The sequence below is a fragment of the Sus scrofa genome, chromosome 4 (assembly GCF_000003025.6).
Source record: "Sus scrofa isolate TJ Tabasco breed Duroc chromosome 4, Sscrofa11.1, whole genome shotgun sequence".
Lineage (NCBI taxonomy): Eukaryota > Metazoa > Chordata > Mammalia > Artiodactyla > Suidae > Sus > Sus scrofa.
The window spans coordinates 122,251,486-122,265,881 of record NC_010446.5 but is presented as its reverse complement, the minus strand read 5'-3'; the positions used below and the strand labels follow the sequence as shown (position 1 = coordinate 122,265,881).

The window sequence follows — 14,396 nt, the reverse complement described above, 5'->3', positions numbered from 1 at the left end:
CTGTGGTGTAGGTTGCAGACGCGGCTCGGATCCCGTGTTGCTGTGGCTCTGGCATAGGCCGGTGGCTACGGCTCCGATTAGACCCCTAGCCTGGGAACCTCCATATGCCGCGGGAGCGACCCAAGAAATAGCAACAACAACAACAACAACAACAAAAAAAAAAAACAAAAAAAACAAAAAAAACAACTTTGAAACCCTCTGACTCATGAGTTTGTGATTATATTGAAAAAAAGCAAACAAGCAAGCAAGCAAGCAAGCTGGGTGGCCCTTGTGTGAGGTCTCATGTGGATGCTGTGAGGTAGCAGTTGGGCCTGGATTCATCTAAAGGTTCAGCAGGGTGGAACGGAGCTTATTCAAGCTGGCTCTCTGCTTCCACCTTAGCCGGCTCGTTGTCTGAGGCCCGTCTGTGTGGCTTGGGCTCCTCACAGCCTGGCAGTTGTGTACCAAAAGGGAGCATCTCAAGGGCAGTTTTCCAACAGACCCAGGAGGAAGCTGCACGGCTGCTTATGCCTCAGCCACAGAACCCGAATGTTGCTTCCGCTGCGTTCTGCTGGTCCAGGGAGTCACTGAGGCAGCCCAGGTTCAAGGGGAGGAAAGTGACTCCACCTCGTGATGCGGCGAGCACCGTGCACGTGCAGGAAGGAATTGACGGTGGTCACTTAGGTGATGGTGTGTCCTTGTTCCTACCGTGTGTTATCTTCTTGCTGTGATGGGTAAGAATGGAGCTCTCACTCCTCTGTTGCCCATCCCTTCTTTCTTCCTGTGTAGTCAAAGTAATTTGAGTTTCTCTCTCAGTTCCTTTGAACGCTTTGCACACTTGTATTTCTCGTTCGTAGCACCTTTTGGTGCTTTCGGTGAAGGCTTTGTGTTTCTGTCCTTCCACTTCTCTGACTCCCACTGTGCTTCTCAGTTTCTGTCATTTGGAATTGGGCTTTTTGTATGGCCAGGTTTTTAAAATATTTGACTTTTACTCTGCAGTCGCATTGTGTTCCCTTATATCCAGTTGATCCTACACCAGAGAAAATAAAGTATTATGACTACGTCAAAATATTTGACGGCACAACTAGAATTACATTTACTGTCTATTTTTGCTTAGAGTTTCTGGTTGCCTTCCAATCTTCGTGTCGCGTTGGCCTGTATCATGTATTTGTGTCGTTCAGTATCCTGGAAGAGAGCATCCTATCTCTGCAGTCATCTTCCCCCAGTACCTGCCCTTGGAGTTGTCCACTGTCCTGCCCTCGAGGTCTGCTGCTTCATGTCCCAGGCTCCCGAGCATCTCTCTCTCGGTTCAGGGCCACTGTTTCCTGCATCCCATATCATGGTTTATTCACTTGTGCTGCAGTACATTCTCAAATCATTTTCTAAGAGAGAGGAAAAAGGAGATTCACTCTCTAAGTCTTCAGCAAGTTCTGAAAATGTTTTTGTTGTAAAGCCATCTGGTTGTGTCATTACCTCTGTTGCTGGCATATGGGTATATCCTGCTATTTCATCAATTCCCTATGGGTTTTTCTAAGTTTCACTATTGTATGTAACTGGAGTAGACATTTATTTCTACAGCATCATATTTGTGCCTATACATAATTATTTTCAAAAATAATTCTGTAGGCTCCCTGGGCAAATGAAATGTACATTTTTAAGGATAGTGACCTGTTCTACTAAAATTCTTTTTTAGAAAGTTTACCTTGTGCCCTCAAAAAGACATATGTGTTTTAACAGATTAATGTGTAGGCATTATTGTGTGTAAATGGTTCTTTTCATCAGGAGCTTGGTTGGTTTTTGTTGTTGGGTCTGTTGGTTTTGTGACTCCTGGCAGTTAATAGGGCTCAGGAGCTCCTGGAGAGGGGAGGCCAGATTTTCCGAGCAAATTAGAAATGGTATTCGGAAAACACATAGCAATGTGCTTGGACAGTCCTTCGGTATTTGCAGGGTTATCATACGGAAAAGGGGTTTTGGATAGCCAGGATCAGGAGGAGGCTGATCAATGTCCAAGAGGGTACCGGGTCATCCTGGAACTTTCTGGAAGCGGTCCCTAAGTGCAGTAAGCTGCTTTGGGAGATGCTGCCACACTCCTCGCCATAGAGTTGTCCAGGTCGAGGGGCAAACTGGGAGAGCTCTCGTAGAAGGGATTAGAAAATTGTAGGAATAGAAATAGGCCATCTTGAGAGGCCATTTTAACCCTCGCACGCCCTGCTGATAATAAGCATCAGGTTGTCGTGAAGGGTTAAGTGTGGGTTCGGTGAAATATAGCTGTGCCAAGTAGGGTATAAAGTCGCTCTAACCTGTTGGGTAAATGAAACAGCTGTGCCTTCCCTTAGACGTGTTTATTTTCCCTTTTCAACCTGGAGTTTTCCCTGCAACACTTAGAAAGTAGCAACTACTTTTTGAGGAATGATTTATGAATATAATTTATCTTTTATGGTAAAATAGCTGTTGTGAGCCTGTATTTAGCCCTTACTAGCTGTGATGGGAATCTGTCTGTCTCATCCTTTCATCATCATCATTTCAGGCGTGGTCCTTAGTCCTGTGTGGTCATCCGGGTATCAAAGACTAGAGGTAAAGGCTTCTACATAGGCAGGAAGGAATAGGTCCTTTTTTAGGACTTGTTCAAACTTATTTAATCTTCCTCATCGCTACGCTAAGAAAAATTACCAGGTTCAATTTCACTTCCAACTGAAAAACTGGGAGAGGTCCAGAGTGCCTTTTCCGTTTTAGTATTTTTTCTGATTGCCGTTCATACGCATCACAACTTAGTCTCATGTCAGTTCTGTCCTCGGGATGGTACACTCTGCCCGTTGTACACGTGGAGAAGCTTAGGTTTAGGTCCACTGTGCCCAAGGTCACTCAGGAGAGCAAGGGCCTCCCCACCACAGGCCCATGATCACTTATTAACTAGCACTGCCTCCCTAAATTTAATTGCTTAATTATCATAATGAATCACCCCATAGAGTAAGTTTTTAAGGCTTTCTAAGCAATCAGTAAGCCTCGAAGTCTTCAGGGAAATTCTACGGGGAGTATTGGGATTATAGATCATTTCAAATGGTATTCCAAGACACGTCCATCTATCAGTGAACCTCAACTCTTGTCCTTCCATTGTCTTAGAAAACTTTGAGGATGTTGATGGCAGCAGTGACAGCTCTGTTACAACAGTTCTATTACGAAGTATTCCTCACATTTTAAAGAGATCCAGAAGTGGGGTTAGAGATAGTCAATAATAGCCAGAAGGTTGTGTGGCTCAGGAGGGACTCTGCAGTTGGCTGGTTTGCTCATGGATCGCCTGCTCCTAGCTGCTCTCCCCCTGATTCATAGCTATTAGGTGAGTCTCAAGTTCTCCTGCCTCTTTTACTTGCCTACCTGCTTTTTCCTGTCTTGCCTTCACTAATCTAAATGTTTCAGTGTTTGGAAACTAAACGTCATTTTGTCTCATAACAAGTTTATGAAAACCTCTCATTCTGTTCTACTGATTCCTTTAAAAAATTGAGATCTGGGAGTTCCCATTGTGCTCAGTGGTAATGAACCTGACTAGTATCCATGAGGATGCAGATTCGATCCCTGGCCTTGATCAGTGGGATAAGCATCTGGTGTTGCTGTGAGCTGTGGTGTAGGTCAAAGACGCAGCTCAGATCCCTTGGCTCGGATCCCACGTTGCTGTGGCTGTGGTGTAAGCCAGCAGCTGCATCTCCAATTCATCCCCTAACCTGGGAACTTATATATGTGTGGCCCTAAAAATACCCCCCCCCAAAAAAATTGAAATCAGGATATCTTCCTCCTTTCATTTTGGAGCGGAATACTAATACTGTCATCAGAATGCCCTCGCCCACTCAGAAACCCGCCTGAAGGACACTTTTAAGATTTTGGTTTTGCAGGCCATGCTCCTTTAGCTGCTGAGCAGGTGAGGTTCAACTCGGGAAACAGGGGCCGGGCGCTGCACTAAGCTGCGTGGTAGAACAGTAACTGAGACGCAGAGAAGGCAGGTGTTTGCAGGGGGCTAAGTCCTGTAACAGACAGGAAGGGTCAGGAAGAACTTTTCTAGAGGCGTGTACAGGCCCATCTGGTCATGCTGTGGATTCTGATGGGGGCCTTTGTAAATCTCCCCTAAGTGCAATTTCAGAGAAGTAGGAAGCCACTTTCCTTGGGGCCTAGAGATCCCGAGTCATCATTTTTTTTTTTTTTTTTTTTTTTTTGTCTTTTGTCTTGTTGTTTTGTTGTTGTTGTTGTTGCTATTTCTTGGGTCGCTCCCGCGGCATATGGAGGTTCCCAGGCTAGGGGTTGAATCGGAGCTGTAGCCACCGGCCTACGCCAGAGCCACAGCAACGCAGGATCCGAGCCACGTCTGCAACCTACACCACAGCTCACGGCAACGCCGGATCGTTAACCCACTGAGCAAGGGCAGGGACCGAACCCGCAACCTCATGGTTCCTAGTCGGATTCGTTAACCACTGCGCCACGACAGGAACTCCCCGAGTCATCATTACGCTAGGACAAGGCTTCTCTGACTCGGTGTGTATTGGAATCACCTAGAGGACCTATGAAGACTGGATTACTCGTGACACCCTCAGGGCTTCTGATCCTACCTCCATCCCAGGATGGGGCCCAGGATTATGCAAATTTAGCAAGTTCCCAGGTGATGCTGATACTGCTGGTCTGGGCACCGCCCTTTGAGAACCACTGGGCTAGACCTAACTCATTTTCTTTGGAAAGAGGTAAGAAATCAGGAGAATGGCCAGGATGTTATGTTTTTTGTTTTTTGTTTTTTTTTGACACACTTGCAGCATGTGGAAGTTCCTAGGCCAGGGATCAAACCTACAACTTAACTGCTAGACCACCCGGGAACTTTGCCCATTTGTTGTGTTTCCTTTTTTTTTAAATCTGGGGGAAGTTTTCTCAAAGATGTGGAAAATTTGCATTTTGGCCAAATATAGGTGAAAACAACATATCAAATATACTATTTTTATTAGTAACTTTAAATTCTTAAAGATATCATAAAGTCAGGTTTTATCTAATATTAATTTGGTACTTTGGTTAATAGTAATTTTTTGAATTAATTTTATTTGGTTTTTTAAATTTTTTTTTTTTTTAAGGCCGCACCTGCAGCATATGGAAGTTCCCAGGCTAGGGGTTTAATTAGAGCAACAGCTGCTGGCCTGCACCACAGCCACAGCAATGCCAGATCTGAGCCACCTCTGTGACCCACAGCACAGCTCACAACAACACTGGATCTTTAACTCACTGAGCAGAGCCAGGGATCAAACCCAGATCCTCATGGATCCTAGTCAGGTTTGTTACCACTGAGCCATGACAGAATACTTATATTTAATTCTATACCAATTTGAAAGGATTTGGAAGAAATAATCTTTTAAACTCAAAAAAATCTTAGACATATTTCATTAACATTTTTGCATTTTTAAAGTTAACTAGAGAGATTTTTAGAATTGTTTTTTAAAGTTTAAGACCAAGACTATTGCTAGTATTATACTTTAGTGTTTTACATGACTTTAAGGTGTCTTTTAAAATATTTTGGGAGTTATATAAAGTGCAAATTTTTGTTTGTTTTATTTTTGTCTTTTTAGGGCGGCACCTGCAGCATATGGAGGTTCCGAGGCTAGGGGTCGAATCGGAGTTACAACTGCTGGCCTACACCAGAGCCACAGCAACGTGGGATCTCTGAGCCGAGTCTGCAACCTACACCACAGCTCACTGCAACTTAACCCACTGAGCAGGGCCAGGGATCAAACCTGCAACCTCATGGTTCCTAGTCGGATTCGTTTCTGCTGTGCCACAGCAGGAACTCCCCATAAAATACAAACTAAGCAAAAATAAAACACCTTTCAGTATTGGATCTCATCTTTGGAAAAATGATTTATTTGGAAGATACAGTGAGTAATTCAGCAAGAGTCTTGGCTGACCACAGGAACACATTATAGTCACAATATTTTATAGCACGCGGACTGTCATGTGATCTGAATATTGGGTGTAGTTACCTACAGTGCCATAGACCTAAAAAACCAATCAGAAGCAAACTGCTAAGAGTAATGGATTGGAGGAAGAGCTGCCTTTAACTTGAGGCGAGAAGGGCAGTGTTACGAATAAGAGAATTTATCTTTATGAAATGAGAGTGAGTGTTGATTACAACTAATCCATTGCAGTGAAAGATTATACTAATAAAAATATGTCCAAGATTTTTATGTCTGGTTCAAGTAACGATCACACTAAAATAACTTCTTTTCTTTCATTTTTTTTTTTGTCCCTCTCCTCCAGTCATGCTATTTATAGTTGTTTACTCTTTTCAAAGCTCATCCCCCTTGCCCTGTTCACTGCAGAATTTAACTCTGGAAGGAGAGAAAGATCATTTTAGCTTTTAAATTTTACTTGGATAGTCTCTAATTGAACAAAATTACTTGTTCTTCTGATCTCTTCTTAATTTTTGTAAGATTTTTTTTTATCATAGTTGATTGGCAGTGTTCTGTCACTTTCTGCTGTACAGCAAAGTGACCCAGTCATACATATGTATACATTCTTTTCCTCTCATTATCCTCCATCATCTTCCATCTCAAGTGACTAGATATAGTTCCCTGTGCTATACAGCAGAATCTCTTCTTTTTTTTTTTTATTAAGGCCACACATGTGGCATATGGAGGTTCCCAGTCTAGGGGTCCAATCGGAGCTACAGCTGCCGGCCTACACCACAGCCACAGCAACGCCAGATCCGAGCCACGTCTGCAACCTACACCACGGCTCACAGCAACATCGAATCCTTAATCCACTGAGCGAGGCCAGGGATCAAACCCGAAACCTCATGGTTCTTAGTTGGGTTTGTTTCAGCTGCGCCATGGTGGGAACTCCTGATCTCTTCTTAATTCAGCTATTCTGACTGCTTCTATTGGAAAAACCCACCTAAATTTTAAGTAATTCACCAGAACTGAAAATAAGCCCACAAAATATCCAGAAACCTGGAATATGAACAACAGTTTGTTTCCTCGGGTCTTTAAAGTAGCTCGTTGATGCTAGATGAGTTAGAGAGATCAGACACTTGCTGTTAATTCATTCCCACATCTCATAGCTGGGAATGTGGTTTCCATTATGTGTGAGATGAAAAAATTGACCTGCCATTTGCAATGCATTATAATTGAATTTGTAATAAAATAAGGATGGGAGTGGCTCGCCCATGTCTGTCTTGGTTTTACCATTTTACCACTGAAAATCCCGCATCCCATGAAAGCCGTCCCTGTGATGCAAAAAAAAATCATGGCCACCATGATTTGCAGTTCCCAGTACTGGATCCTCTATTGTCCTATCACTCTGCATGATGCAACTTAAGGGTTTTGTAATCAGGAGCAGTCACAGCCACCTTTGACGCTGCCCATTGGATTAACTGTTGTGATTTGTATTGAGATAGTGTTCATTTAATTTATACCACTGTAAAGATTGTGGCCATGTTTTCTAAGAGTTCAGATAATGAAAATGGGAACAGTTATGACACCAACCCAGAATGCCTCAAACATGACCAATAAAGAAGGTTATAGTAGTTGTTATATTTAGAAATACACATGGTACATGTCATTGTATATGTCGTCACAGATGGATGGAAATACACATGAATTAGAAAGTTAGATACCAAAGCAGAACATACTGGACAACAGGCAGAAAGGAATTTGGGGTTGAATTGTGTCTCCTCGCCGCCGCCCCCCCCCCCCCCCGCCCAGAATGTGACTTTCTTGAGAAATAGGGTCATTACAGGTATTATTAGTTAAGTGAAGATGAGGTCATACTTGAGTGGGATTGGTCCTTAATCCAATATGACTGGCATCCTTATAAAAAAGGGAAAGTTGGGTCACCAGACGTGCATGCAGGGGGAAGATGCCACGTGAAGATGGGAGTTTGGCTGCCGGAAACCAAGAAACTGTAGGAATCAAAGAGGGAGGCTTGGAAGAGCTCCTTCTTTAGAACATTCAGAAAGAGCATGGCCTCGTGGACACCTTGGTCTCAGACTTCTAGCCTCCAGAACTGTGAGATAATAGATTTCTGCTGTTTAAGCCACCCAGTCTGTGGTATTTGCTATGGTGGCCCTACCCCGCTAACACAGGCCTGGTAGAGAAGCCAGTGTAAAAGCATCTGAGGAGACGGAGCCTCGCAGGTAGAATGAGACAGGCAGGTGCATGTCAATCAATGTGTATTTTTCACATCTTCCAAAAAGACACCAATGCTCTACTGAAAATAGCAGCCATTGAATTAGCTTGGATGTCCCATATAAATATATACATTTTATTCCTTTGATTGCTCTGTGAACCTGAGTCAAGCTACTTTTCCTGATTCAGAGGTCCTATCTAAAATAGCTGGAGGTGGGAGAAGGGGGGAAATTTTGATAATAGGTGCGTGGCTTCTTCTAGGGTGTAGAGCTGATTCTGTCACATCTTACCAATGATCATTTTTTTTCCTGCGGTGTATCGAGTGGTTTATTGAATTACAGCAACAAAAAAACGTTCCTCTAGGTCTTAGGTACTATGGTTTGAAAAATGGAGTTTCAAATTGAATTGTTTACTTCTATGACAATTCTAAAGAAACCGCATAAAACAAAAATTGTTGATGTGTCCAACACCAAATTAGATTTTGCTCATCAATCTGCATTTTATGGCAGCCAGTGCTGTTGTAAACTTCGACAAATTTCACTCAGTCTATAAACCTCTCACCAAAGAAAATGAAAAGTCACTGCCGGGGCGAAGTCTTCCACATGCTTAGCATGCAGAGCTGTTAAAAGGGATGTGGTTTGCTCACCTCTGACATCGAGGCTTGTCTCCTTCCCCTGTGTTTACTCAGAACCTGAGGAAGCGCTTACTGAGATTTTTGGCTTTATGCAGGTGGTAGGAGGTGACCTCTGGGGACATGGGCCTGCAAGGCTCTGTGACTGCTGCCAGCAAATGTTGGCCGGCTGCACAGTCACATGTTCAGCGTGTGAGGCAAGAAGAAGGCCCTTAGTTTGGAAATAGCTTGAGGATAAGAATGCAGAGAAGGGTGGCAGTGAAACAGGTATCGAGGTACTCGTTCTCCAGAATTCTGTGATGGTCGTTGAGGCCGTACGGAGCTAGAAGAGGACGAACTCTCTGTGCCTGCCTTGTTTGATGTTACGTGCAGATTGTGACAGAAACTATATGATGAAATAAGGGCTCATTTTTTTTTTTTTTTGGAAATAAGTTTGCTTTAGAACTCAAAAATGGGACCAGAGAAAGAGGAGCTACATTAAATACGACTTTTTTTTTTTTTCCCCCTCTAAAACTATCTTATTGGAACCATCCAGAGTGCCTTGGACTGTTTTAAAATGATGGGTATTCTAGAAATAGTGTGCACGACGGATTTATGCATACAAAGGACCTTACAGACAAACAGCTGATCGATCAGAGCAAGCCTGCAGATACAAAGTGGATGGATACTGTTAGAGAGCTGGAAACGTGATTCTTATAACTCTAAAATCCTGCTCTCGCTGTTAAGTAAAATCTTACGTATTTTATGATTAAATACTTTTGTTGAGAAAATAGTTAGCTTGAGATCATTGTACTGAAATCATATCAGGAATGTGGGCCTCTAAGAGCAGAGTTACAAGTCAAAGTAAATTTTATATTTAACTGTAGTTGCTTTACTCCTGGGAAAAAAGAAAAAAAACAGATATCCTAAAGGCCATAGGCAATTTCTGAACAGTATTATTGGAAAAGGAAGTAAGGAGAAAAAAATAGCCTCTGTCATGGAGAGAAAGATATCATTGTTTTTTAAATTAAATATAGGTAACAATTATTTAGTCCTGTTTTATTTACACGCTCCTTTTTCAAAGTCTTACATTTATACTTCTTAAAAACATAATATAACCTACTTTATTTATTTATTTATTTTAGGGCCGCACCCACGACATATGGAAGTTCCCAGGTTAGAGGTCAAATCAGACCTGCAGCTGCTGGCCTACGCCACAGCCGCAGGGGGTCCAAGCCACAGCTGTGACCTACACCACAGCTCACAGCAGTGCTGGATCCTTAACCCACTGAGCGAGGCCAGGGATCGAACCTGTGTCCTCATGGATACTAGTCAGATTCGTTTCCACTGAGCCACGGTGAGAACTCCTGACCTACTAAATTTAAATATCTAACAAAGGATTAAATAAAAGGGAAGGAGAAAACATTTTTAAAAGATTGTATTTTTCCACAATTTTATTTGTTTAATTACACGTACTATTAATTACTACTGACCACCACTATTAACTATTCCTATTCTTTAAATAAAAGCATTTGTTGTAACAGAGAGGTAAATGGTACAGAATAATGTATAATTTCAAATTCACATGTTTCTATGTTAAAATAATAACACGTGTGTAATTATTTCCCTCATGTCGTCATGTGTTTTTGGACTGGTAAGGCTGTGACCTGTTGACCCTAAATTTTTTTTTTTTTCGTTTTTTTGCCATTTCTTGGGCTACTCCCGAGGCATATGGAGGTTCCCAGGCTAGGAGTCGAATCAGAGCTACAGCTGCTGGCCTACACCACAGCCACAGCAACACGGGATCCGAGCGGGTGCCTACGACCCACACGACAGCTCACAGCAACGCCGGATCCTTAACCCACTGAGCAAGCCCAGGCATTGAACCCGCAACCCCATGGTTCCTAGTCGGATTTGTTAACCACTGAGCCATGGCGGGAACTCCCTGTTGACCCTAAAATGTTGATCATGAACCCAGCCCCCACCCCCCAACACATTGCTCATCTTGGCCGCTGTCTTTGTCTTCTTCCTCTTCACCCATTTCTGTTTCACTAAGGACAAGGAATTTAAGATTATAAAAAGTTTTAGATTTGTCTTGGAAAAGCTAATTCTTGCAATCCAGCTCTCAATTTTTAATCCCTAAAATAATTTACATAGAGAACTAAAAATCTTCAAATGAAAAGTCCCTTCATTATTTATTATTTTTCTCTTGTTCCCATTTGGAAGTCAGTGTGGTGTAACTGGTAGGAAAAGTGTTTCTGAAGTTCTCGTGTATCTAATGTTTTGCGGGCAGGTGGGACTATTTCCTGTGATGTGTAGCTGTCATTTTGATTTAACTGCAAGTTCTGGAATGATTCCATTTACCTAGTAACACTTTTGAGATTACATAAAATTTTTGGAATGTATATTTTTGGTTTTCTTTCTGTCGTGTATTAACTCTATTATACTTTTATTCTTAAATTAGTGGAAGGTACTATACATTTTGTTTCTAAATTCAGAAAGAACCCAAAAGTATATGTTTTAGCTATAGGATCATCTGGTTGACAAACAGATTTTTTCAGGTCAAACATGCTAAGATTTAGCATGTATGTTGCAAAGATGCTCAGCATCACGAGTTATTAGAGAAATGCAAATCAAAACTACAGTCAAAATGGCCATCATGAAAATGGCCATCGTCAAAACAGTAAATGCTGGAGATGGTATGTATGTGGAGAAAAGGGAACCTTCCTGTGCTATTCATGGGAGTGTTAAGTTGGTGCAACTACTGTGTAAAACAGTATGGAGGTTCCTTTAAAAACTAAATATAGAACTACCATGTGATCCCACAGTCACATACTGCATAGCTCTGGGAAATCTATTAAATGCTCTATGATAATCTGTATGGGGAAAGAATCTGAAAAAGAGTGGAGAGATATATATATATATAGCTGACTCACCTTACTGTACACCTGAAACTAACACAAACTAATACAAGTTTATTGTAAGTCAACTATACGCCAGTAAAATTTATTTGTAAAAAAAGAGAAAAGATTTAGCCTGTGTTGTTATACTTGGCAAATATGTATCTGCTCACAGGCTTATATATTGTTACTTAGGACGTTAAACATACTTTTGAGCTGTTAAGGTATATCTATTAATGGACATAAAAATGTATTCGTGGAGTTCCCATCGTGGCTCAGCGGAAATGAATATGACTAGCATCCATGAGGACACAGGTTTGATCCCTGGCCTCACTCAGTGGGTTAAGGATCCAGCACTGCCGTGAGCTGTGGTGCAGGTCACAGACACGGCTCGGATCTGACACTGCTGTGGCTGTGGCGTAGGCCAGCAGCTACAGCTCCGATTCAGCCCCTAACCCGGGAACCTCCATATGCCTTGGGTGCAGTCCTAAAAAGCAAATATATATTAGGTGTTTACTATAGTCCCATTAGGTGTTTAGTTGCTATAAATCCCCCAACTTCTGAAATTCATGCTGCTTGGATCAGTATTTCTCCAGTAATTTGAGAATTCTGTTACTAATGGCTCTTTGCAGAATTCTTCAGTTCAGTGTGACACAGCTGCTTGAAATCTGTTTTTCTAAGTGGACATTCTATACATAACTGAACGTGCTGTGCAAAATGTTGTCTTTAAAAAATGCTGGCGACTTCTCATGACATTTCTGGGTTTCCATAAAGCAGAAAATCAGTAGAGCAGACTTGATTTGTATTTATATTGATCATTATTTTATCCTGAGAAGCTCTTGAATGTGTCTTTGATTTTTGGGAATTTGGCCGAGAATGTTACCCCTGACATTGCCTTTTCTGTTGATCATCCAGAGTGAAGGAGTGCTGGCCTACATTGGGAATTTTCGCCTGCTTGCAGAACTTTCTACCCCTTTTGTGAATCAGCGGTAGGTTCCTGATATCATTATTTATGTTAAGCTTGAGCTGCTGAGTTTGGGGGAAATGTTCCCCCAAGACCCTAAATATAAAAATGAGAGTTTGTGATAAGAATTTTCCCCATTGTATGAAATGAGGAACGTGAGCCTTGGAAAGGTTAGAGAACCTTATCCAAGAGTCCCCGCCAAGGTGGTCCTGGCGCTCGCACCTCGCTCTCTCTGTGGTATCAAGATGCTTTGTTGTACTTGGATGTATCTTGAGTCCAGTTATCCTCCTGACGCCAACTTCCTCCTGCTCCCAAATTCTGATACCACCATTATCTTAGTCCCTCTTTTCAGCAATTAATCTTTGGGAGGGATGGATTGGGAGGTTGGGGTTGGCTTATGCACACTACTATATGTAGGATAGATAACTAGGGAGGACCTACTGTACAGCTCAGGGAAATCTATTCAATACTCTGTGGTGGCCTATACGGGCAAAGAACCTGCAAGAGAATAGATGTATATGCATGTGTATGGCTTATTCCCTTTGCTGTACCCCTGAAGCTAACACGACCTGTAGCCAATAAAATTTATTTTTAAAAACTTAGCTTAAAAATACTCTTATAATTTTAGATTTACAGAATAGTTCAAAGGTAGCACAGAAACGTCCATGGTTATTTTTCCCTGTGGTTAACAGCTCACGTTATCATGGAACATCTGTTAAAACTACGAAACCAGTGTTAAAACCTTGTTATTAAGTAAACTCTGGACTTTGCTGGATTTCACGAGTTTTTCTGTTAGCATCTGGCTTTTCGTTCTAGGAGTCAGCCCAGGTGGCCCCATGCGTGGAGGTGTCCCATCTCCCGTGTCCCCCGGCCCGGGGCAGAGTCTTAGTTCTTGCCGTGTTTTTCATGGCCTCAGCAGTGTTAGGGACGCCGACCAGTTCCTCTGCAGGGCCTCCTCCAGTCTGGCCTTGTCTGTTTTTCTCACGACTGGACCGAGGTCATAGGTTTGTGGAAGGAATCAGAAGAGGCGAAGGGCCCTTCTCACCACGTCCTGTCTGGAGCTGCACGCTGTCCCCGTGACGTCACTGGGGGGGGATGTGAACTTTCATCACGAGGCGAAGGTGGTATTTACAGGTTTCTCCACTGGGAAGTTTTTCCTTTTCCTTGCTCTCTTTTTTGAAAGTAAGGTGGGAAGCCCACTCTCAAGGGGGTGGGGGGTAGGCTGATTAAGCCCCAGCTCCTGGAGGGAGGGAGTTGCCCATTTTGACAATGGACTTTTTTTTTTTTTTTTTTTTTTTTTTGTCTCTTTAGGGCGGCACCTGCAGCATATGGAGGTTCCCAGGTTAGGGGTGGCGTTGGAGCTATAGCTGCCGGTCTACACCACAGCCACAGCAATACAGGATCCTAGCGGTGTCTGCAACCTACACCACCGCTCACGGCAACGCCGGATCCTTAACCCACTGAATGAGGCCAGGGATTGAACCTGCAACCTCAAGGATCCTTGTCGGGTGTGTTTCTCCTGAGGTACAATGGACTTCTTACTGGGCTTCATTACCCTTATTTAACAGCATCCGCTGACGTGTCTCCTGTGCAGTGTTCAGCTGCTCCATGTCCATGAGGTCAAGGCCTCCGGTCTGGTTGCTGTGCTGGCCTGGCTCTGGCTTCCTAACTCCAGGTTCACCGGCTCTCCTGTCCTTTCCTCCCTGCGCCGCCAAAGTCCTCCTCCTCATGTTCCACTTTCAGCCCCTTATTCTCTCCCAGAACACTGCATCCTCTTCGAGCCTCCTCTGACTTGTGAA

General features: G+C 42.9%; 1 protein-coding gene across 21 annotated transcripts in view; it reads left to right on the top strand.

The window, feature by feature from the left end:
* TMEM56 (transmembrane protein 56) overlaps positions 1-14,396 on the top strand; it is a 108,601-nt gene that overhangs the window by 75,306 nt on the left and 18,899 nt on the right. For 18 of the 21 annotated variants that reach the window (XM_021090165.1, XM_021090174.1, XM_021090168.1 and 15 more), the window contains one exon: positions 12,549-12,622. The exons of the other annotated variants lie outside the window; for them this stretch is intronic. In XM_021090165.1, coding sequence (XP_020945824.1) covers positions 12,549-12,622 — 74 coding nt within the window. The remainder of the gene's footprint in view (positions 1-12,548; positions 12,623-14,396) is intronic. 21 annotated transcript variants of the gene reach the window in all.